The following is a 25354-nucleotide window of genomic DNA, read 5'->3' on the forward strand; positions in this document are numbered from 1 at the left end:
GACTTATTAAGTAGCTATGCTCATAAAAATCAGATGACTCTAAACTTGTTATAACTAAATATACATAATGTAAACAGATAAACAGACAGTCTCAAATATTCAGGGAACAATGGATTGTTAACATGCACCTCATTTATTGGTCAGTTCGTTTATCCAGTAGGAGGAGATGGGTCAAGGGGAGTAGATTTTAGCCAGCTACGAGTATCACTTTAGAGTACATGAAAATCTGGTGCAACATCCAAGTAACATCGAGTGAGGGGACATTATTGTATAATAAATCTACAACCCTTTTTCCTCTCAAATAAAATCTCTGACATTTCATGAAAAATTTACTTTGGGGAAGATTAATATCTATTCCATTATCTTATCCCTACATCCCTGGAAAATTAGAATTATCAGTGTCTGAGAATTCATAAATAATTTTAGTTCCATGCAGATTTTATGTTGATTAGTGCATTATTAGCGTGCAACAATACCTAATGGTGGGTGAAACGTGAAATATATTTAGATTATTTGACTTTTAATCAACCAATTAGGCGTAAAACTCTGTTTATTTTATATTATTTATTGTAATATCCGCGGAAAGCTGACTATAATGCAATGCAATACATAACTACTATCGAAAAATCTCGTTTTGGCATACAATTTTGCAAGGCTAAATTTGTACTTTGAAATTTATTGGTCTTGCAAAAATAAAAGGTTACATGTGTGTTGGTCAGGTATACAGGGATAGGGCAATTAAAGTTAAGTTGTTCATACCAATTATTTTTGATATTGGAGGGAAAAAAGGGGTGTTGATTTTGATTCTTATCCCGTGAGGAACATTGGAGATAAATATAGTTTAATTGATTTTCTTCCAATATATAGCAACTTTCAAGGGAATATTAATTCATCGTCCATGGACTTATCTCTGTTATTATCAATAACTTTGTCAAGGATCTTTAGGGATAAGACAACGATCGAAAATTCATACACATCCACATGGTGATAAACGAAATTACCCCTTATGTAGGATTAATATTATTGTTTTAAAAATTTAATAATTCTTGTTTGGAACCAACGAATTAGAATTAAAGAAGTGTACCCAAAGTTTTTAAGTCTACTAATAAAATATTTTTTTTTATCAAAAACTTTGGGTACCAGTCTAATTTACAGGCCAATGTTCCTTTCCTCCCTGTTAAAACTGGTTTTCTGCATTTGTGTGTGTGTGTGTTTGTCTATGTGGGAGTGTCTGGCTTTATAAGTGGTCAAATCATGCTGTTTTTACATTTAGCCAGAAAAAAAGGTTTTTGGATCATGGAAAGAAAACAAACAAGCGGGTTTCGTCATATCTTTACAGGAGGAGCGTTTGATGGGATATTTTAGATTGGGTAAATGTTAATGATTGCCCCACAGAGGCTATAAATAGGAGAAAAGCTAATGTGAAAATACGACTAAACCCGCTACTTTGTTTTCTTTCCATGATCCAAGTTTTTTTTCTAGCATTAATACTAATACTTTTTCTGTCTAACGTTTGATTTGATTAAGCCTTCAATAAAAGAATATGAATCTAATTCACAATGACCCATATTATTCTTTAAAAGTGCCTAAATGTCTTTTTTTTAAATAAAAAAAATTTACTCGTCAATAGTTAAGTTTTTTTCTTAATTTCATTAAAACACCTTTCCATCCTTAAATCATTCATTCATTCTTGTAAGAGTGTTTTTTTTATAATAACAAAGAAAATAAATAGTAGCCGATCTAGCTGATAGATTTTTTCTTGTATCAGTAACTTTTTTAGGTAACTAAAGATTAGTTGCAAATAATGTTTTTTCATAGACTTAAACAAATATATCGGTAGGGTGGTGGTAACCAAAATAGTTTTAAATCTTCCCAGGACCTATTAGAAGCTACATTGTAAAGAAGAATTATATCGGTTCAGCGGTTAGCCAAATCCTTCGGAAGAGACAAACAGGCAGACAAAGATCCTGTTACTTTTGAATATAATGATTAACTTTTCTGTGATATGGTACGAACACTCTTAGTAAACTGTTAGAAAAAAAATCAAGTTTAGTTTTGAGGCCTAGAGTAGAAGTGGATGTGAAATTTCTTTACAAGTTCATTCATTATTTTGGTTGTGATATGAATTAATGGTTTTAATCTAATAGGATAGTTACATTCATAACAGTAGTACCAGCCGATGCGATATATGATTTTTCAAAATGGTTGATACCAGGGTTTGCATTAAAAAAACCACTTGGTTTAAACCAACTTTCTGGTACTTCAACAAAACCTAAAATATACAGATAATTAACTTACTAAATTAGAATACTATAATTTGGATAGGTCTTACTAAAAAAAAACTTTTTTTATATATAAAAAAACCGGTTTAAACCAAAAAAAAAAACTGGTTCAATACCAGTTAAGTAACTAATCTAATCAAGAAATTAACTCTTTTCCTTTTCAGTGAAGTGTCGCCTGTGCAGCGAATGTTCTTATAAACTCAATTATACACATAAAAAGAAAGAAGTCACTAAGAGAAGTAAAAAGAGGTGAGAATTTTTTTACGTTCTCCATAAAACATATAAAGTTTCTGTTGTCCGTTTATATCACGTTAACCAATCAAAAATTATCTATAGTTTCGCTGGTTGCTTTAATGTCTCTAAATTTCTAAAACATGTACTTTGTAGAATATCCTATTACTTGGATATTAAAATTATGTATTTTTTTTGCATTATAAATATTGTAACATTTTCACAATTTCAAATGTAATATCTGATGATTTTATTATGTAATTGGTGGAAAAAAAGTAGTAATAGATTGATTTTGATATTGGCATGTTTTCAAACTATCTTTAATAAAATACTCGAAATTAGATATGTTTCGAGTTTAGCTTTGTCGTTGTACATATTTCTAAAAACATTTTTGTAATGTTTCAGTAAGAAGAGTAAAAAGAAGAAGAAGCGACGCGACTTTAGCTCAAGTTCTAGCTCCTCTGACAGTAGCGCAGCAAAGCCATCCACATCCTCTACTAGCAGTACCTCCCAACCAACAGACAACGCACCTTCTTCCAAATCTGAGGCTGATATTTGGAGTGGCCCGGCACAAAGACAGGATGAAGAAAAGGATAGAGAACAAGTTTTTAATGAATTTCTTGAAGATTTATTTTTATAAAATAACGTTCTATATATAATGGATTTACTATTTCTTGGATCTTACACAAGATTTTCATATTCTATAGTAAAGTGAGCTCTGTAGTGGGCTAAAATAACGATCTCCCCCTTTACCCCATCATCTTTTCTTTTGGATAAACGGCCCGATGAATAAATGCGAGGGAATATTACAACCTAAATTGACGTCAATTTTTCTCCTGTCATAATATCCACGTACATTCTACATCCATTTTCAATATATTTATCTACATTACAGATTATTAAAATGTTATAGCTGGGAGTTGAGAACCCTAATAATCCCCATCTTGATGTGTTATGAATGATGGAAGGTGCTGCTTTCAGTAATCCTAGCTCAGGTTAGATATTTTATCTTTTATAGCTGCTAAGAAAACACAGGGCTTTACATCATAATACTTTTGAAAGTTAATAAACATTTTTTCTCATTCGTTGGGTTAAAAACTATGGATATCTTTATTAAATCGGTTTAAATAAATGTTTCACGGAATATTTTTTTTTCTCAAGCCATTTGATTTATCTAAAACAAGGATGACAACATCCATAAAAGCGAAGCACTGAAACGGTAGGACAAACGGACATGAACACTTATATAGTGTCAGAACTGAATAATCAGAATATAAATGTATAAGAGTTGAAGCAAAATTGTAAGTAAATGTGTTGAAAAAATGCTTTATACAGGATAATGTTTATGGACATACTTACATATTTAGGACTTGATTATAGAGTTGCTTCGCTTATAACATTATAATTTGTTGTCCCAGGAATCAATATACTAAAAATTAGATCAATCGGATGATTAGATCACATAAAAATTTGTTGTTAAAAAATTTAAAAAATCAACATGTTTAAAATGGACGTACGGACATTTTGGTAATGATTATAGAGTTACTACTAAAGGAATCACCATGCAAAATTTGAAATCGATAGGACAATTCTAACATGCCTAAATTAACGAAAAAAGCTATCCGTTACGGACGGACGGACCGACCCTAATTATAGAAAAGCTTCGCTTTTAAAAAATTGTTTAAACCCCACATTCTCTAGAGAAATAGAATGTTCTTCAGAGTATTAACGACAGACCGACGGAACAAGTAAGTTATTTAGCAGATACTCGTTAATCAGTGGAATCTTCCTTAAAAATATATCCGTTTTTTTGTCCCTTTAGTATGGACGGACGAACGAACAGACAAATAAAGTCAAAGAATGATTTCCAATCGATTTATCATACTTGGATTTTACATAAGAAAAATGTGTACTCTAATAAAGTGATACTTATAGCTGGCTAAATTAACGATCCCCCTACCCATACCCTTTGCCCCTCCTACTGGATGAACGAAATGACCAATAAATGGGGACTTTAGTAGCAACATAAATTGACGACAAAATTGATATTATGACCGTTTTTATTGCAGGTAAAATTGACCAGCAGCGCCAGATTCTGGAGGATTTGAAACGCCAGCAGAAACTGTTGAAATCCGGAGGAGGTCCCAATCTTCTTATCAACAATATTCCTACCCCTCAACCTCAACAGGTTAGCTTGTTAATATGGATATCATTTATTGTTCGTTCATCCATTAGGAGGGTTGGGGGTATCGTTATGAGCCAGCTGTATTAATTATCTGAGTACATGAAAATCTGGTGAAACATCCAAGCAATAATAAATTGATGTTACAATTTATTCTATTAACGTGTTTCATAGTAATCTAGGCGGCAAACAGGCCATTTATGTACGTTGTTGAATCGTTATGCCGACTACTCATAAACCAATAAACCCACCCCAGAGAAAAAGACCACCGAATAAGAATGTGGTTATAAAGCTTAGGGTGAATTGTCCTAATATGACTATTATTTATTATTATTTGTTTATCTTATAGAACTTGAAATCAACCAGTACCCAAAGTCAACGTAAAACAACGTGGTTAATTGTTATAAAAACTGTAAGATTATTTATTTTAACTTTTGTGTATCTTAGAACTTGGAATCTCACCTGCCCAGCGGTCAACGTTCAGCCCTGGAATCTGCTAACAAATCAAGCTTTGGATACTTCATTCCCCAGGTAAAGAAGTGTTAACAGAAAGAGTCTCTTATGTAAAGTACACTCCTGATTATTGTGAATAAAATAACCCCTTCTTCAGTGGTTTTAAATTAATGATGGATAAATTTAAATATTGCTTTTTACCTAAAAGTTAATATTTAGTAATAGTCTCCGACGCTAACGTATGAGAAAACGTGTTTTTAAAACTTTGGGTACCAGTATAATTTACAGTTTTAATGTACCCTGCCTCTCGGGGCATAACTGACGTCCCCAAACAGTAACTGTTCAGCTAGAACTAAACAGCTAAATTTTTAACATATTTTTATACCTAGAAAAGTTTAGGTATGATATTTAATTTTGACTAAATTTATGTTTTCCGTTAATTTTATACCTAATTTTTTTCAGGATTCTTCATTTGGTAATATCATCTTGCCCGTTATACCAAGAATACAAAAGAAAGTAGTATAGCTTATCATCTATTGGTCCACTTTCTCTACTCAGATTGGTCAAGTTCGGAATAAATACTGCCTTCTGATTGGCCAAGTTTAGAATAAGTTTTACCCTCTGATTGGTTGAAATAAAGAAATCGTTGCACTGCACTGGTTGGATTAAAATGGCGCGAATGAAACTTAAAGAATTAGGTAAAAAAAAAGATTTAATTTTTAGATCATTTTAATTTAAGTTATTTTCAATATTATAAATTCGAAGTCAATTAAATTATTGGCTACTTTAAAAGTTATTGATATTAAATAAATACATAATTGCAGAAGTTAAAATAAAAAAAATCAATGATATTTCAGAATCTCATCTGCAAGAAGTTGAGGGGTTTGAGAAGCCCAAGATCTTACTGGAACAATACCCCACCAGACCACACATAGCTGCCTGTATGATTCATACAATGGGTAGGTTATTTTAAACTTAAGCCCTTTGGGGCTCTCCTGAACTGAACCTTAATAAATCCACACAAAAAATATTACTTCTCAGGGAGGGAGGGGACATTGGGCTGCTTATTACAATAGTCTCCAACCTATGAATACATTTTCTTATTCGTTGGCTTTACAACTTTAGGGACTCATATTGAATTTAGTGTCAAAACGTTTTAATCACTAATTTTAAGCTTTAAAGGGATAATTTTGTTGTATCTTCATTGGGAATGTTTATCAATTTATCGGTCATTGTCTATAACTTTAGATCCCTAAATAAATCTGTTCTACAATTATTATATTTTAGCAAGTACGTTTGATGATGTAGAGGACCGTCATATTCTGGATCTTGGTTGTGGCTCCGGTGTCCTAGCTATAGGTGAGCCTCGCATCATATTATAAACTTTTTTCCGTGGATTGTAAAAGTAAAAATTATAAGATGTTTTGGTAACCCTTAGAAAGTTCAGAGGTGGATTCTTAAAAAAAATGCTCTACTAATCGCTTAGTGGGGGCAAAATTGTTATCGTGGAAAATCCTCCAAAATCACATAAAAAATCTACAAAATTTTAATAAAATCTTATTTTAATAACCCTTCTATGATTTTGTTTAATTGTAGATTTTTAATGTGATTATGGTGGTTTTTTCACGAAAACAATTTTGCCCCACTAAGCGATTAGTGGGGCAAATTTTTCTAAAGAATCCACCTCAGTTGTCTTAAATACAATGCTATGCATGATTCTTTAGCATGGCTAAGAACCAGTTTTAATCCTGTGGAATGAATATTACCTAAATGGTTTCGACGCAATGTTCTTAATTAACGTCCTATTATCTCATGTTTAAAAATGCCTTTTCTAAATGATTCAATTTTATGGTTATAAGTTTGTGCAATGAAATGTTAGGAATTCCAGGGATTTAAAGGGATGTGACAACCTTTTTGTATGTACATTAAGATATATAAGTTTTCCAGAATTTTAAAGTTAGGGGGAGATTTGAAATCTGCATCAAATTTTGAGGATTTTTTATAAAATTCGTTTTTTCTATAATTCTTTATCTAAAAGCGGAAATGCAATTTAAGTTAATTAATTTTGGCATCTGTGATTGGTGGATTTAAAAAATCTGCGCTCTGATTGGATGGCGTACATCATTCAACCAATTAGAGCGCAGGTAGTTTAAAATCCACCTATCCTATTGGTCAAAATTAATTAACTTAAAATGCATTTCCGCTTTTAGATAAAGAATTATACAAAAAATGAATTTTATAAAAAAAAATCCTTAAAATTTGATGCAGATTTCAAATCTCCCCCTAACATTAAAATTCCGGAAAACTTATATATCTTAATGTACATCCCCAATGATAATATACAAAATAACCCTTCTGTAGATTACAATTAGTGTTTGAACCTTTTGGACACACATAATAAACAAAACATTCAAATTAGATTTTAGTTCCCCATATAGGTAATTTCATAATGTAACCAAATGAAGAAAATCAAAGGTCGCGGTACAAATACCTGTTCTATGCATAAATATAAGCTTATATATGCAATTTTAGCTTTCTAGAAGCATTCTTAGTGGTAGAAGGTAATTTTGCATTTTATTGCCAATACGCGAATTATCTAAAACATCGAGGTTCTTGGTTACCCGTCTTTGGGCTGCCCTAAAGGCAACTTAAAGTAATTTTAGACTATAAGTTCATATGGCAACTGCCTTTCATTCTTCTTGCCATTTCTAAAAAGCTAAAGAGCGTCTTTCTGACCCTTCTGTGAGCTGAGATCTGATAAAAATGTTACCAAGGCTCCATTGAAGGATTGAAACCATGGAGCTCGAAAAGTCCATCTTTCAACCTGCCTGCTGGCACAGGTGCTCTTATCCCGCTAGAGTTGGACTAGAATGGTGTTTAAGGTGTTTGAGAAAGGTCCCATTGTGAGTAAGAGATAATATTAAAGGATGCCTAGTCTAAAATTCGTACCCTGAAGACGGGTAACCAACAAAATTTCAATGTTTCACCTTCGCCTTCAAAATCCAAGTTTTGACTTTGCCAGGTCTGCCTAGAATCTTTGTTGTTAATGTATCTATAGAGAGCTATTATAATAACAAAGAGAAAACTTTAAGGGCTGAAAGTCACCCAGCTTACACCAGAAGGGAAAAAGTCTTGCAAAAATTAGGGTCGGTCCGACTGTCCATCTTACCAAGACAGTTAATTTAGACATAATGATTCATATAACAGTAAAGTATGATTTTGGAAGCGTAGCAACTCTAAAAATCATATGTTACCAAAATGTCCGTATATCCATTTTTATATGATGTAAATATTCTTTTCATCTGATTTTTGGAATACTGATTCCTATTACAACAAGGTACAATTATATAAGTAAAACATGTCTATAATCAAGTTCTAAAAATTTAAGTATATCCTTAAACAGTATCCTGTATTTAAGCAGTTTTGCAACAATGTACTATTTTTTTCAACTTATACATTTGTATTCTGCTTATTCAATTCTGACACTCAATAAGTGTTAATGTTCGTTTGTCCTACCAGTTTGGAGCTTCGCTTTTATGGTTGTTGTCATCCTTGTTTGATGAAGATTTGCAATAATTTGCCATTTTCGTTTTTTTTTGTAAGAATTGCTGTAAAACGCTTCAAAATTGAAATATCTTTAAAAAAGGAATACAGATATAATGGATAAATGTCTTAGTATATACTAATTGACATACTCTATCTCTTACAGGGAGGTCATACCATATCGCCAAGTCAAGTCATTAGAGGGTCAGTTTTATTGGTCTTAGGTAAAATATCTGACCCAGCATATTACCCTGACAACAAAAACACATTTGGAAGTGATTTGGACACCTAGAACTGATTCTATGGCCAATATACTAACCCAGTAATAACCAAAATCCAAGAATCTTAAAATATTTTCAGTTCTCGACTGTAATGTCACCTTTCATGTCGTTTTAGAATATATGTTCAAATGGTACCTCCTAGTAGAATCCAATGCCATTACTAAAATGCTAAAGAACATTTTTCTAGCTCATCTGTGGCCAATTTTAGAGTTATTGTCTTAAAAACTAGGTTGAAACTTCGATGTTTTTCAGTTCTCGATACATGACTTTAGAGTACAAAGGGATCCTTGGTTTGACAAATTTTTCAGGTCTCAGACGACAGATGGGCCAGAAAGGCGTTCTAAATCTTTTTAGAAATAGCAAGGCAAATGAAAGGCAGTTACCGTTTGAACTTATGGTCTAAAATGACAAACCGGTGCCCTTAGGACAGCCTAAAGACCGATAACCGATAACCTTAATGTTCAGGTTAAAAGATCCATTCTTCGCGTATTTTCGAAAAATCTTGATTTTACCTTCTACCACTTAGAATCAAGATAGAACCAAAAAAATTCATAGTATTGCTTATTTTTATGTATAGAACAGGTATTTGAACCGCGACTAAAAATTTTTTTTTTTGAAATTACCTATTCCCCAAGTTGTTAGGCCATTCATAAAAAACCCTTATGGAAAAACTTTGGGGACTAGTGCAATATCCCCTCCTCTCCCTGAGAAATTGGCATTTATGGGGTAGAATATAATTGAAAAGTGCATCTTTAACCACCCGTCCCCCCCCCCCACATACACACACACACCGCTTGTCTGTCTAATTCTGATTCTCTAATTTAATTGCATAATCTTACCTCATACATATTTGAGTGATCAGTTAAAGAGTAATCATTTTACTTTTATAACATAAAAAAAGAACATCCAATTCTAGTAACACACGTCTATGCTCAGGGAGAGAGGGGACAATGGCTCTTTATTACACTAGTCCCCAAAGTTATATAATATTTTCTTATTCGTTGGATTAATATCTTTGGGGACTTTTATTGATTTTTGATTGGTTGGTTCATTAAACCACTAATAGCAATTTACAGACTGGGTAATTTGTGTATCATCATTGGGGATATACTTTAATTTATCGGCCATTGTTCTATCCTTTTTATATTCAATTTATTTCTTTCGGACCATTTTAAAGATAAATGTTTTCAAGTTTTTGAGAAATCTAAAATATTTCACGACGCTCTAATAAATGTCTATTGTAAGCTTTGATGCAAAATTATTTGGAGGGTAATATTCTCCCTTCTTAAAGATATCTTGAAATAATTTGAGTTTAGGGTAAAGTAACATTAGAGCTAATAAAATAGAGGAACAAATATTCTGCTTTTTTTAAGGATTGTATTTTTAAGTTGCTAAGTTTCTTTAAAATCCCCAATAAGAAGTATCTTTGGTCAGTTGTAGAAATATTAGTTATTTATCGCATCTTGTTCGAGACAGCTTTCCACGGATATTAAAATTTAATTTGTTAGCCCGGAGTGGCCGATAATCCGAGCTAACAAAACTGGTATTTATATTATGATTTTTATTTTAATATTCGTGGAAAATTGTTGTCACACTGTGCTATATATGATTTTCAATATGGCTGAAAACTGGTTCTAATTCCTTGGATATTAATCGGATTTGAAGCCATACTAGAAATTGCATCTTCTATGTAATGGAAGGCAATTTAGTTCCTTATAATTGGATTCCCTTCAATTTTGAAATGAATGAATTATGGATAATCAAATGCATTGCAATTAAGGAATGTCGCAAAACTTATCAATATTTATTAGAAGCGTAGCTTTTCTAATAATATGTTTTTGTGCAGTTTTAGAACCCTATTTACATTTAGGAGCTTCCATTCTATAAAAACTAGCAGCTAAGCCCCTAGCATCTATGGGCTTTTTATTCGAAGATGAATAGAGGTGCTTAAATAACCCTATAACATTTAAAGACTTGTGTGAATCTTCCCTATTAAGAAGAACTCAATCGGTTCAGTAGTTATCGAAATCTTAAGCTACTGACAAAAAACCTTACTTTATATATTAGGAAACATAACTTTTAGATGAGAAAACTAACGGTAAAAAGATTTACATTGTACATGATAAACAAAATTACCCCTTTTAAAGATTAAAATTAGTGAAAATATTTTTTCTTCAGTTGAAATATCCCTTTCTGGAGGTTTAAAATGACTGCGAGACTGAAAGTTTATTTTATGATTGATATAGAGTTATACAGGGAGGATGGGGACATTGGGCTGTTTATTTCACTTGCCCCCAAAGTTTTATAATTTTTCTTATTCGTTGGATTAACAACCTTAGGAACTTGATTGAAATTTGATTTTTGATTGGTTGGTTCCAAACATTTCAACCACTAATTGTAATTTACATAAGGGATAATTTTTGTATCATCATTTGGGATGTACATCAATTTATCGGCCATTGTCATATCCTTTTATATCCCTGAGAGTTATATATATAGTGGTATTTACCATAGAAATTCTTGTAATATCCCTTTTTCTGTAAGTGGACCAAAACCTGCCCCCTCTTTGAAAAAGATTTTAGTCAGAAAAGCTATTAAGGGTTAGAATTAGGTTTTCCAAAGACGTTGAAAATGCAATCTTAGAGGATAAGACAAATGGATTCTAAATTTAATTTGCAATCCCCATTGAGGATAAACATAATAACCTTTTCTTTAAATGAAAAAGGTTCAACAGAGCCAGATTTTAACTACCAAATAAAGATAGGAATATAGGAACGCAATGTTTTAAAGCCAACTTATACGAGAACATAAAACTGAAAAGGGAGTCCAAATATCCATAAATAGAGATATCTCTATTATCCTATGGTTTAAAAGTTTGGACACTGCGAGTTTAAACCATAAAATCAAAGTTTAATTAAAGTAGGTACCCATTGTTTTTAACTTATGGGATGGGGGAGTGTAAAGTGGTCCAAATATCCATAAATAGGTATATCCCACACAGAAATGCTTCAACAAATAAAATTCTCTGGGGTTGAAACTCTTGGCTAAAGGGGGACAAAAGTGTCCATATAAAACGGTAGATAAGGTTCCGGATATCTAAAGGGATAAGGCAATGGCCAATAAATTTAATTAATGCATATCCCTAATGATGATACACAAAATTACCCCTTCTTTGGACTTCAATTAATGGTTGAAACGTTCAGACACTCAACTTAATAAAAATTAATTGAAAGTTAACAAAGTTGTTAAGCCAACTAATAAGAGAATGCTTCAGTAATTGTTTGTAAAGATTCTCCCGGCTAATAAAAATTAGCCACTCTGACTTATTTTTTTGTGTTTTTTTTAAAGATTTTATCAGAGTTTCGGATCCGGATCCGCATTTTTGAGTCCAAGGATCCGGATCCTTGGACTCAAAAAAATGCGGAAAAAATGGAAAAATCTACCTAAATTTATATAAAATCTCAGACATTCTCTTGATGAGAGCCAATCTTTAAGGTTTAGGGTCAGACTTGAAAATTAAAAGTATTTTTGACTTCGAATTACAGAATAAAAATTTTTGAAAAAAAATGGTGATTTTATTTTTATTGTCAAGGATCCGGATCCGCACTGACCAAATTTGGAGGATCCGGATCCGCAAAAAATCAATGCGGATCCGAAACACTGGATTTTATCATTACTTTACAGCATAACAGTATACTGTTATATTATCCTGTTGCTACCGCGCTATTTTATGAAGAAGTACTTTTGGTTAGTTTGTAAGAACATTGTTCATTGAGATGAAACCTTTCATCTTTCATTTTATACAAACAATATTTAGAAATCTTGAAAGAAGGGAAAATAATAATTTTCCCGTATATTTAAGTTGGTGGTAACACTTTCCTCCAATCCTTTTTCGTTTTTTAAATTATCTGAAGAAATATTTAATGTCTATCATAGAATTACCGACAGACCAATTGACAAAGCAATATTTAGACATAGGTAATAGGAATTCACCAAAAACAATCAGCTTAAGTACTAAATATTAGCCGAGGAAATTCTATTATATTTAATTTTAAAAGGCTACTTTATAACAATTGATATATTATTATATATGTGGGATCTTCATCAGATTTTTATGTTTTCCAATAAAATGAAACTCGCAGTGGGGTAAAATAGATAAAAGATAACCACATCCACTCCCCTCAAACTGGATGTACGAACTGACCAATAGATAACTAACCTTAATTATTATTTTTAGGTTGTGTAATGTTGGGTGCCGGATCCGTTTTAGGTGTCGACATAGACTCCGACGCTCTGGACATATGTCAACAGAACCTGGAGGAGTTCGACATTGACAATGTTGACCTGGTCAACACCAGTGTTGTCGACATAGATAGTGTTGTCAGAGATAAGGTTGAAGTGGTCGTCATGAATCCACCATTTGGAACTAAGCATAATAAAGGTTTGGATCTTTTATTTCTTGAGAAAGGAATAAAACTTGCAACCCGAGCAGTTTACAGCCTTCATAAAACATCTACAAGAGACCATGTTCTGAAGAAAGGTGAAGCGTGGGGAACTAAACCACAAGTGTTAGCAGAGCTACGCTATGACCTACCTGCAACCTACAAACACCACAAGAAAGCCTCCGTGGACATACAAGTAGACTTCATCAGATTTGAAATCAGCTGATAGTTGTTGTTAGGGTGTCTTTTTTTTTTAATAAGCTGATATTTTTTTTCCTTAATGCCCTTCAAATTAAAAACAATTTTTGTTTATTTTTCTTATTTTTTTTCTCATTAAATTTCATAAAAAGACACCTTGCATTAAGGGGCATGTTATTGTTATATAAGGCTGTGAATACATATATTTTAATATTGAATTTATAATCACATTTTAATTTTCTACAAATTGGCATTGTTTTAAAAGCCTAAATGAAAAATTTATTGAACTTCAATTTTATCCAAAACTAATTTGCTTTTAAAGCATTCTTTAAATTAATGAATCTTGAATTTTTTATAAAATTGCCATGGATTTGTACAAAAATAAGGGTAAGTGTTATGTAACTCAAAGAAAAACTATTTTGCCTTGCAATTTCATTAAGAAAAGTTTAACATAGTTTTTTCTTCGATTGTCATATCCTTTATAAAATTGGCTTAATAGTTATTCATCGCATCGTATTATAGACATCTTTCTGCGGATATTAAATTAAAATTTATAAGAGTCTGCTAAAAAAACTTAATTTTATGATTTTTATTTTAACATTCTTAGAAAGTTGTTTGTAATACGATACTACACATGAGTTTTCAGTATGGCTAAGAACCAGTTCTAATCCAGCGGATATTAATAGGTTTCGAAGCCATACTGATATATTATTATATTATTTTTTTCTATTATTAAATTGTTATTAAAATTTCAGACACAATCCTTTAAAAGTTTTTGTAATCATGTCTTGGCAAAGCTATGTTGATGATCAGCTCATTGGCACCAAGGTAAGCTTCATAATACTGTCCCCTGATTGGTTAAGTGTGGAAAAATACTACCCTCCGATTGGTTAAGTTTTTGTAATCATGTCTTGGCAAAGCTATGTTGATGATCAGCTCATTGGCACCAAGGTAATAAATATTAATTGATCAGATAGTTTCATCAGGGAGGGAGGGGATATTGGAAGGGTTGGCATCAAAAAAACCACTTGGTTTAAACCAAAAAAACCAAGCTCAAAGAAACCAAGTTGGGAATGGTTTTGAAAAAAATATTTATACAAAGGCCTAGGTATCTTTCCATCTTTTTATAATGTAAATAATACAGTAAATAAGTGTCAAAAACCTAAATACCTAATATAAAATTCTTTTAATAGTTTATAAAATTCTTTTAATAGTTTAAATCTTGTACTTTGGTGATTATATCTAATAACATACAACAGTAGACACAGTGAAATAGAGACATACAGATAAATAAAATATACAGATAATTAACTTTATACCTACTAAATTAAAATACTATAATTTGGATATTATTTAAAAAAATAAAAAATATGGTTTAAACCAAAAAAAAAAACAAAGTGGTTTGTTCTCTTTTTAAAAAACCTGTTTTTTTTACTAACCCTGGATATTGGACTGTAAACTATGCTGGTACTCAAAAAATGAAATCACGTTGTCCTCAGAGACTTAAAATGAATCTTGATGGGTTGGTTCAAAATAATAGTATCCAATGTTTTTTTTACTAATAATTTCAATGTACAGAATTCAAAAGTAGTTTTGTGTCTCATTATTTTATTAGAATGTACATTAAATCATTGTAATATTCCTCAAGATAGATCACTGTTAAATATTTAATGTTTTAAAGGTTTAGATGTCTTTGCAAAATGTCACCCTTGGGCCGTCATTGTGTGGAATTAAGATATTAATTATGCGGATTTGATTAAAAATCTGTTTTGTTAAGGTTGTGACAGACGCATTAATCTGTGGACATGACGGTAACATCTGGGCTGCCTCCCCCAAGCTCCAAGCCACACCACAGGTAAGGTTACCCCTCCCTCCCAGGTAACATCTGGGCTGTCTACCCTAAGCTCCAAGCAACACCACAGGTAAGGTTACCCCTCCCCCCCAGGTAACATCTTGGCTGCCTACCCTAAGCTCCAAGCAACACCACAGGTAAGGTTACCCCTCCCCCCCAGGTAACATCTGGGCTGCCTCCCCCAAGCTCCAAGCCACACCACAGGTAGAGTTGTAACCCCCCCTCCCACCTATCCTACATATTCATCACTCCCTTTCATAATGTTTTTTTTTTCTAAACAAAGACAAATACGTCAAATAATTGTGATGTTGGAAATAAGATGTTTAACCAAAGTTCGTAAAAAAAAAGATACTGAGAAAGAAAAAGAAAATTAAAAATTAAGAAATGCTGATAACGTTTTTGATCCTCACATTTCAATGTGTTCATATGATTAGAGAACCTAATAAAGAGCAGCTTTGTATTACAGACAAAAGAAAGACAGACATGATATCACTTAGAGTAACTTCCCTTTTCTACAAAAATTGTATTTAATGGTTGAAAGCATGAAAAATGTAAACTTTAAGTTGTTAAACGATGGATAACTAACGTACCTAACTATTTTGTCTAGGAGTTGAAGAAGATGATTGACAGCATTGGAAACTCCGACGTTCTGGCTCCCAGTGGTGTTGTCCTTGGTGGTGTCAAGTAAGTATTAAGTTTTTACGGACAACTGGCTTCAGGGGGCGACCCCTCCCACTCTCATTTTTATTTTAGCATTAAATAGAAATTTTTTTAAAAAAATTCGAGGATATTTTTTATTGGTAAGAATTTCTCTTGGAAGGTGGGTGATACCCTCTTACATAATAGTTATAAACGTTCCCATTACATAGATATTAGAAGATAACCCTGTCAGTTCAATCGTTAATAAGATCTTTCGGGAAAGCTGTCTTTAATACGATGCGATAAAGAACTATCAATAAGAAAGTTACAGGCTTAATTGTACAGCTCTATTGACACTTTAACTTAAAAAGGGTGTTTTTTCTAACTGTATTTATGTACTTTTTAGGTACATGTACCTTTCTGGGACTAGAGGTATCCAGTATTAATATATTATTATATCTAGGTACATGTACATTTCTGGCACTGACATAGTTATCCGTGCTAAGCAGGACAAGAGTGGTATATCTATATATATATTAATATATTATTATATCTAGGTACATGTACCTCTCTGGCACTGACAGAGTTATCCGTGCTAAGAAGGATAAGAGTGATATATCTATGTATTAATATATTATTATTTCTAGGTACATGTACCTCTCTGGCACTGACAGAGTTATCCGTGCTAAGAAGTACAAGAGTGGTATATCTATATATATATATATTAATATATTATTATATCTAGGTACATGTACCTCTCTGGCACTGACAGAGTTATCCGTGCTAAGAAGTACAAGAGTGGTATATCTATATATATATATTAATATATTATTTTATCTAGGTACATGTACCTCTCTGGCACTGACAGAGTTATCCGTGCTAAGAAAGTACAAAAGTGGTATATCTGTATATATATTAATATATTATTATATCTAGGTACATGTACCTCTCTGGCACTGACAGAGTTATCCGTGCTAAGAAGTACAAGAGTGGTATATCTATATATATATATATTAATATATTATTTTATCTAGGTACATGTACCTCTCTGGCACTGACAGAGTTATCCGTGCTAAGAAGGACAAGAGTGGTATATCTATATATATATATATTAATATATTATTATATCTAGGTACATGTACCTCTCTGGCACTGACAGAGTTATCCGTGCTAAGAAGGACAAGAGTGGTATTCACGTGATGAAAACTACCCAGGCTGTTATCGTTGCCAGGTAATATAATTTATTTATTATTACTTGGATCTTGCATCAGATTATTATTTACTCTATAAAAAATGAAACTTGTTGCGGGCTGTAATAAAATACGATCGCCTCCTGGCTTCCCCTTCCCTCCTACTTAATGATCAAACTAACCAATAAATGACTGGGGAAATAGCAACCTAAATTGACGACAATTTTTCCCCTGTCATATTATCCATGTATATTCTATATCAATTGGTAATATATTTGGACTAAATAATTTCCTCAACCAAATTTAAATGTTAACTTTAAAAGCTACTAAGTCAACTTTTAACGTAAAAGGACGACTTAATGAACCAATTATGCGTAAATTTCACACTTTAAAACTATATATCAACAACTAATCTTATTCCAGGTACGATGACCCCATCATGCCCGAACAGTGCGCCACGGTGACAGAGAAATTGGGTGACTATTTGATCAGTGTCGGTTACTAAAACCATCCCCCCACATTTCTTAAGGAATTATATTTATCAGTTTATTAAAACTATCGACTATTTGATCTGTGTCGGTTACTAAAACCTTCTCCCCCTCCCCACATTTCTTGAGGAATTATATTTATTAGCTTTAGCTACAGAGTAGAAATCAACCTTATTCGACATTCACTCAAAGCCCCCAAAATAATTGACTTAAAAGTGTATTAAACTGTATATAAGACATTTGCGAATATATTGGTACCATTAATTTGCCTCTGAGATAAAAAAAAGTATGTTTTTTTGATATTTTTCTCTTGCAACAAATCAAATTTCAAAATTAAGTCACCAAAAATGTTAAACTAATTTTTGCTCTAAAACAATCATTTTTTGGAGTTAGAAAGTGCTTAATACCTCATTTTAATCGCCTGGCATTGCTTTATAATGTACAGGTAATTACTTGGTTGTTTTTAGAACAGTTGACTAAAAAATCGAGGTTTTGTGATTAACCCACTTTTGTTGTTACTCCATAAATGATATTTTTTTTCCCCAAATTTTTGGCCGTAAAGAAGCTTTATATATCCATATAACATCCACCAAAATTTGACTTTTGATATTTTATTTATAACATCACCAGAAGGAATTGAATTTTGGAAAAAAAATATCAATTTATATTTTGCACTGCTATGCATTGTTCTCGTTCTTGTTTCTAAAAAATATTTATATAATTAAAAAGAGAATTATTTAACGCTTCTATAGGTATGTTTATCATTTTTCTAGCTTAAATATAACTATAATTTCAGCATTTTTAAACATGATCATATTCAAGTTATTTTAACAACTATTAAAACAATTTTTACCATGCAAAACAAGGTGTTATAAAGTGTAGGATCCCTCAAAATATCTATCTGTCTGTATATAATGCATTACACATGTAATGCTAATAAAGAGTATGCTATAAGAGTGATCTTTTATTCAAAGCTATAAAAGTGTTTAGAGTATATGCTATTATCCAATCATTGCTGGGAGCCATCAAAGAGGAAGTAGATAATAGAATAGGAAGAGTTATTTACTTTAGTGATGGCTGTGGAGGACAATACAAGAACAGGAACATATAAAAATATCATGATATTATTATAGTATTATGTTTTAAGTTCATTGATCCTAGTAATTGGGTCAACTTTGGTGTGCAACAAAATTTTTTCATAAATATCCAGGTAAAGAGCAAAAATATTTTTTGACTTAAACAAAGCATATTATCTTACCAAAATACTAAAATATACTGTAGTAGTACATCCTCATATTAAATACAGGTATTCAAGTAAATTTCAGGTTACAGGACCTGATCCTCCAGGTCTCCAGAAATATTTAAAAGGTTTCTGTGGCTGCAATTTTTGACTTAGAGACTTCAAATTTTAAACATAATCTTTCTTACATGTCTACATAACGTATTAAAATTTCATTAAGATCCATCCCTCCTATTATCTCAGCCCCCATTAGAGCTAAAGGGCTTAAAAATTTTGTTCATGTCCCTGGTTTGATAATGAATTTCGGACTTTACGTGAGTAATAGTAATCTTTTCACTTCCCTTACTCTTTTATTTAACAACCTTTTTAGAGCCTTGTTTACTTAAACATCTGTATTTTTCTTATTTTTGAAGCTAGAAGAACATAAAATAACGATTTGCTTTATCTAAATTTTATTATATGGTTAATAAGATACATAATATTTTCTAAAAATGATATTTTATTAAACATTTAACAGATACAATTTTCTGAATCTGGCTCTCCACGAAAAGGATAATGGATTTCCTGCAGAGTGGCATTTTTTTGCCACTTCGCATGGAAAATCCGAGTGTGATGGGCTAGGGGGTGTTGTGAAAAGACAAGTTGCCAACTATTCACTCCGCCAATCAGCTGACAATCAAATTTTAACTCCCAAACAACTCTATGACTATGGGGTAACAGCAATTAAAAACATTAAATTTTTGTATATAAATAGTGAACAAGTTGCCAATACTAAACTGTTTTTATTCCCAAGGCGTCAGGCAGCTAAGGCCATAGAGAATACTCAGAAATACCATTGTTTTATGCCTGATAAAAATGATCTAAATGTTATGCATGTTAAAGAATATTCAAAAGATAATAAAATTTTAAAATTCATTATTTAACTTTTTTCAGAAAAAAGTTAGGAGAAACCATTGCAACTCTATAATTGTTACCAGAATCAGGGGCGTCCAAGCTTTTTTTTGGGGGGGGGGTAAAAAATATAAGGGGGGGGGTAATTCGTGTTTGGGGGGGGGTAAAATGGCGCGCGAAGCGCGCCGAATTTTTTTTTTACCCCCCCCAAAATTTTTACCTAGGGGGTAAAATTTGATTGGGGGGGTAATTACCCCCCTAAAGTCTGTTGGTGGGGGTAATTACCCCCCCCCCCCAAACTAATTTACCCCGGGGGTAAAATTTTTTAGGGGGGTAATTTAATTATGTAAAAAAGCACCTACCTAATCTATTAAGTTAATAAGTACTATCCTATAACAAAAAGTAGTAAGTAAGGTTTATTTGACTATAGCTTCAGATTTCATTACTTTTAATACTGAGTTCTCCTTTTTAGGAAAGCTTCACATAGATCCCATGATGGTTCCACACTATTATAGGTCAATCCTTTGAGTGGTTTTAGGCTATTTTTCTCCTCCCTTTTTACCCTTTAGAAAACACAAGTTCTTAGATGCTAAGAGCGCCACTACTATTCAAATATATAGTAGTATTGTGGTATCCGCCTAGGGTAAATGGCAGACACCAGAGTTCGAATAAAGACTACGGCAGTGTGAACAGACGTGGACACCTTACTATAGAGAAGCTACGCTTCTCTAGCATTCACTAGACAAGAATCAACATCTATTTCAGTTGTCACTTTATTGAAGGTTTAAAGGATACTAAAGCTATATACAACAAACAATAACTACATGGATAGGAATAAATAATCATAACATAAAAGCATTATAATACATATACAATAGTCAGTTTGGGCAATCATGATCCCCCATCCCTGGAAAGGGTGGGGGGAATTAAGAATACAGTTAACCATAATATAAATACATATGGATTAGGAATAAGGATAGTTAAAGATAAATCATACAGTAAAACATAGATAATTGCAATGGTTAGGTAGATGGCTATCCCTGTCTGGGGCAGGCAGGATAGCCCATGGAGCAGCACAATAGGTAGATAAGCATAGAGGGGTTGAGTGGTAGGTCTGGGTACTAAAGAGGGAAGGTTTGATGATTACTTGTGACAACAACAGTCTGTGTGGGGGTGATTCTATCAGGTGAGGGCAGGTTTAGATCCTTTATCCTCAGGGTTGAGGTGGTGCTGATAACTTGGTGGTTGAAGGGGAAGGTTCCGGTGCTTAAGATGGGAGAGGGAGGGGTAACACCCCTCCCTCCATTTGCAGGACAACTGAGAGATGAAATCAGTACCGTTATCTGACATATTTTCAGGTGGCTTTACAATTGTAGAATAACAGGATTTAGCTAGGTGCGTAGCATCACTATAATGTCTTGGTTTCTGCATGGTCCAGAGCTGCCGCATACCACAGTATCTCATTCTTTAGAACATAAAAATACAATAATTAACTCACTAACCAATGAACCAATATGATTATACTTTAAAGTGAAGCGTCTTATAGGTCCTGGTAAGTTTTATAACTAGTTTTGAGACACCCTGACATCCTCCCAAAAGAAATCGCCTATAGAAATTCTTTTTCATTATTTAATGAAATATTTAATTTAGTTAGGTATCTATTTTATGGAATCTTCAGTGCTTTACAATTACATCATAGATCCCCGGGATGGTTTTAGCCCTTATAAAGGCCCAAGCAAATAAAACATGATCAAACTATTAAATTTTTTGTTATCATGGTTAAGAACTGTTTTAACTGGTTGGACTATATTGGGGTATAGTCCCTTTTGTGGCAACGCTCTTTAAGGGGCGTTTCTTCGTTTTTTCACACAAGCTTCTCTCCTATTTCTAGCCCCTGCGGGGGGCCAATTGCTTAACCATGTGGGGCAATCACCTAAACCAATATAACCTATCCTAAAATAAACTATCAAAAGCCATTTTAAAAATACGACGAATTGCCCCTTAAGGGGCGTTGCCACGATGCAAATTATGTAAAAGACAATAAAAAGAGAGAGAAACAATTTAACAACAAACAACTTATGTTTCATGTAATTTTCTGTCAATCGATTAGAACATCTAGATAAATGTCATTTAATGAAGATATGTCAAAATAATAACGATTTCGCCTAGCAACTGACTTGGCCCTGCCCTACCCTAAAGATTTTATGACTGACTGACAGTTTGCAATGATATAAAGCTTGATATTTCAACGACTAATGTACTACTTATTTTATTTTTGGTAACACAGTTCACGAAAATAACTTTAAATCTTTTTTTTCAATTAAAATATAACTTCACTTTTTTATTCTCGTTTAGCGTGTATGATGAAATTTGTAAACAATAACAATCTGTCTGCTATGAACGTATTCGTAAGAGACCTGTTTTTTGGAAGACGGTTTAAATGTCGTCTTCGAGATCTGATTTAATTGAAACATTAGGATATACTTTTTATTAACCATTAGGAGACCAAACGAGGAACATAGTATATATTACACCTCAAGGCTCGAGTCACACTATGACTTTTTTTAGGGGGGGGGGGGGCGGGAATTACTCCCTCCCCCCCAAAAAAAAAATTTTCAGTAAAAATTTTTTTTAAGAACATTCAATTTGGTAATTACCCCCCCCCCCAAAATCGTTTGGGGGGGGGTAAATACCCCCCCCCAAAATCGTTGGGGGTGCCTACGGCACCCCCAAGGTAGGGTTAATTTTTTTTTGGGGGGGGTATTGTTCAAAAAATTTTGGGGGTGCCAAATGGCCCATTACCCTCCCCCCCCTTGGACGCCTATGACCAGAATTGTTACTTACAAATATAAGTATGCCCTTAAACAGTATTCTGTTTTTAAGTAGTTTTGCAACAAATACTCTTATATTATACTCTGATAGCTAGGAATTTAAGTTACATCTAATATCCTTGACTCTTGGAATTATCTAATAGCATATACTCTAAACACTTTTATAGCTTTGAATAAAAGATCACTCTTATAACATACTCTTTATTAGCATTACATGTGTAATGCATTATATACAGACAGATAGATATTTTGAGGGATCCTACACATTATAACACCTTGTTTTGCATGGTAAGAATTGTTTTAATAGTTGTTAAAATAACTTGAATATGATCATGTTTAAAAATGCTGAAATTATAGTTATATTTAAGCTAGAAAAATGATAAACATACCTATAGAAGCGTTAAATAATTCTTTTTTTAATTATATAAATATTTTTTAGAAACAAGAACGAGAACAATGCATAGCAGTGCAAAATATAAATTGATATTTTTTTTCCAAAATTCAATTCCTTCTGGTGATGTTATAAATAAAATATCAAAAGTCAAATTTTGGTGGATGTTATATGGATATATAAAGCTTCTTTACGGCCAAAAATTTTGGAAAAAAAAATATCATTTATGGAGTAACAACAAAAGTGGGTTAATCACAAAACCTCGATTTTTTAGTCAACTGTTCTAAAAACAACCAAGTAATTACCTGTACATTATAAAGCAATGCCAGGCGATTAAAATGAGGTATTAAGCACTTTCTAACTCCAAAAAATGATTGTTTTAGAGCAAAAATTAGTTTAACATTTTTGGTGACTCAATTTTGAAATTTGATTTGTTGCAAGAGAAAAATATCAAAAAAACATACTTTTTTTTACCTCAGAGGCAAATTAATGGTACCAATATATTCGCAAATGTCTTATATACAGTTTAATACACTTTTAAGTCCATTATTTTGGGGGCTTTGAGTGAATGTCGAATAAGGTTGATTTCTACTCTACAAACAATAAAAACCTTACTTAATTTATATGATAGGATAGTTGCTTCGCCATTAGTCTCTAGAAGAGTGTATAGGATTCTAGGAAATTGCTTAAAACTACCCCAAAACATTATTAAAGAATCCCTAAAACGTACAGCTGAGTTTGAACAGCACTGATCGAGATCTTTAGCTAACAAAAAAAAAACATTTAATAGGATGTACATTTTTTTGAGTAATTTTAATTTAGTTAACTTGAATTTTTTCTTTGGGTAAATATCCTCTCCCCCCCCCCCCCCCATCATTTTAATATAGGAGGACAAAGAAGGCAATTTTTTAATATCCATATTATTTTGTCGATACAACCTCCGTAGATTGTATTATCTGTCGACAGCAATCTGATCTTAGAAAGACACAGAATCAGGCTACTTACGAACAGTACATAGTAGGGAATCAGTGGTTGAAACTTTTAAACACCCTTATCCTCCTTCTCATCACACCATTTTATACCGTATAGGAGGACAAAGAAGGCAATTTTATAATTTCCATATTATCTTGTCGATACAACCTCCGTAGATTATATTATCTGTCGACAGCAATCTGATCTTAGAAAGACACAGAATCAGGCTACTTACGAACAGTACATATTAGCAGGGAATTAGTGGTTGAAACATTTGGACATTCAACTTAATAAATCAACAAACCCAAATACAATACAAGTCCCCAAAGTTGTTAAGACAACGAATAAGAAAACTACCTCCCTGATGTATTAGTATAAGACAATGCGAGATAAAATAATAGTTAATGAGAGAGGGGGGGGGGTGGTAAATTAGACTGTAAATTGTTTCTTTTAAGTTTTGTAAACACGTTGGATGTAAAAACTTTGGGGACTTTTATTATATCATGATGGAGATGTATAAGCTAATAGACTACAATCTGTTAAGTAAATGTATAAATTTAGGGATCTTAAGCCAAGACATAAGACAATTGTTGATAAATTGATGCAAATCATCCCCACTGATAATTGTCAATATTAAAAATTAATAAATGAAAAGGTTTGGACATTACTAGTTTATACAACTCAATCAAGATCCCAATGTTTTTATGTCATATAATGAGAGCTAATTTGGGTCCCAGCATAAAAAAATCAATGGAAAAAAAACTGATAAATATATGATTGTTGTTGTGTAGAGTCTGGTACTAACACCCAACGCCAAGTTACACCCGGCCCCAGCTGCGGACAACACACCCAAACATAACCTACTTTGTCTGTCTGCCTGCCCCGCCCACGCGAGATCTGGAAATTCATTTTCAGTTTTTTTTTTACAATTTTTATGTAAAACTTTCCTAGGATTTAGTTATTTTTGTACGTTTCAGTGCGTTTTTTCCATTCTTTTTATTAACATTTATATTTGAAATAATATTAATAATAAAAAAACGATAATAAAATAATTTTCTTCCTCTTTTTATACTTAAATGAAATTATAAACTAATTGTCTTATAACTGAGGCTACTCCTAAGATGATTAGTGTTCAGTGTATTTATAAGTATTTATAATAAAATTAATCCGTCAAAATAAACTTTTATGTCGGAAATATTTTGTGTTTTTATTTTAGTAGCGAAGCTACTCTATAATATGTTAATATTG

The 25354-nt window shown here is 32.5% G+C and overlaps 4 protein-coding genes across 6 annotated transcripts in view; all 4 read left to right on the forward strand.

Annotated features, from left to right (window-relative positions):
* Positions 1–3409, forward strand: part of LOC145322904 (protein FRA10AC1) — a 31317-nt gene extending 27908 nt beyond the window's left edge. For both annotated transcript variants that reach the window (XM_080165255.1, XM_080165254.1), the window contains 2 exons: positions 2447–2531; positions 2919–3409. In XM_080165255.1, the coding sequence (XP_080021381.1) occupies positions 2447–2531; positions 2919–3153 (320 nt within the window). In that variant the 3' untranslated portion in view covers positions 3154–3409. The remainder of the gene's footprint in view (positions 1–2446; positions 2532–2918) is intronic.
* LOC145322908 (SOSS complex subunit C homolog B) lies at positions 3382–5831 on the forward strand. Its single transcript, XM_080165261.1, has 4 exons — positions 3382–3508; positions 4583–4701; positions 5143–5226; positions 5611–5831. Exons 1-4 carry the CDS (start codon positions 3472–3474, stop codon positions 5671–5673), a joined length of 303 nt encoding a protein of 100 aa, XP_080021387.1. The 5' UTR covers positions 3382–3471; the 3' UTR covers positions 5674–5831.
* Mettl5 (Methyltransferase like 5) lies at positions 5706–14368 on the forward strand. Its single transcript, XM_080165258.1, has 4 exons — positions 5706–5846; positions 6006–6107; positions 6436–6507; positions 13210–14368. Exons 1-4 carry the CDS (start codon positions 5819–5821, stop codon positions 13638–13640), a joined length of 633 nt encoding a protein of 210 aa, XP_080021384.1. The 5' UTR covers positions 5706–5818; the 3' UTR covers positions 13641–14368.
* Positions 14361–25301, forward strand: LOC145322907 (profilin-like). Of its 2 annotated transcripts, none has more exons than XM_080165260.1 (6): positions 14361–14440; positions 15390–15467; positions 16072–16148; positions 17236–17334; positions 17717–17820; positions 24896–25301. In XM_080165260.1, exons 1-5 carry the CDS (start codon positions 14396–14398, stop codon positions 17796–17798), a joined length of 381 nt encoding a protein of 126 aa, XP_080021386.1. In that variant the 5' UTR covers positions 14361–14395; the 3' UTR covers positions 17799–17820; positions 24896–25301. The 2 variants fall into 2 exon arrangements, with proteins under 2 accessions (XP_080021386.1, XP_080021385.1); XM_080165259.1 differs by lacking the exon at positions 14361–14440 and adding an exon at positions 14499–14563.
* The last annotated feature ends 53 nt before the right edge of the window (positions 25302–25354 follow it).

This window comes from Acartia tonsa, chromosome 6, assembly GCF_053477335.1.
Source record: "Acartia tonsa isolate MP-2025a chromosome 6, ASM5347733v1, whole genome shotgun sequence".
NCBI classification, from domain to species: Eukaryota; Metazoa; Arthropoda; class Copepoda; order Calanoida; family Acartiidae; genus Acartia; species Acartia tonsa.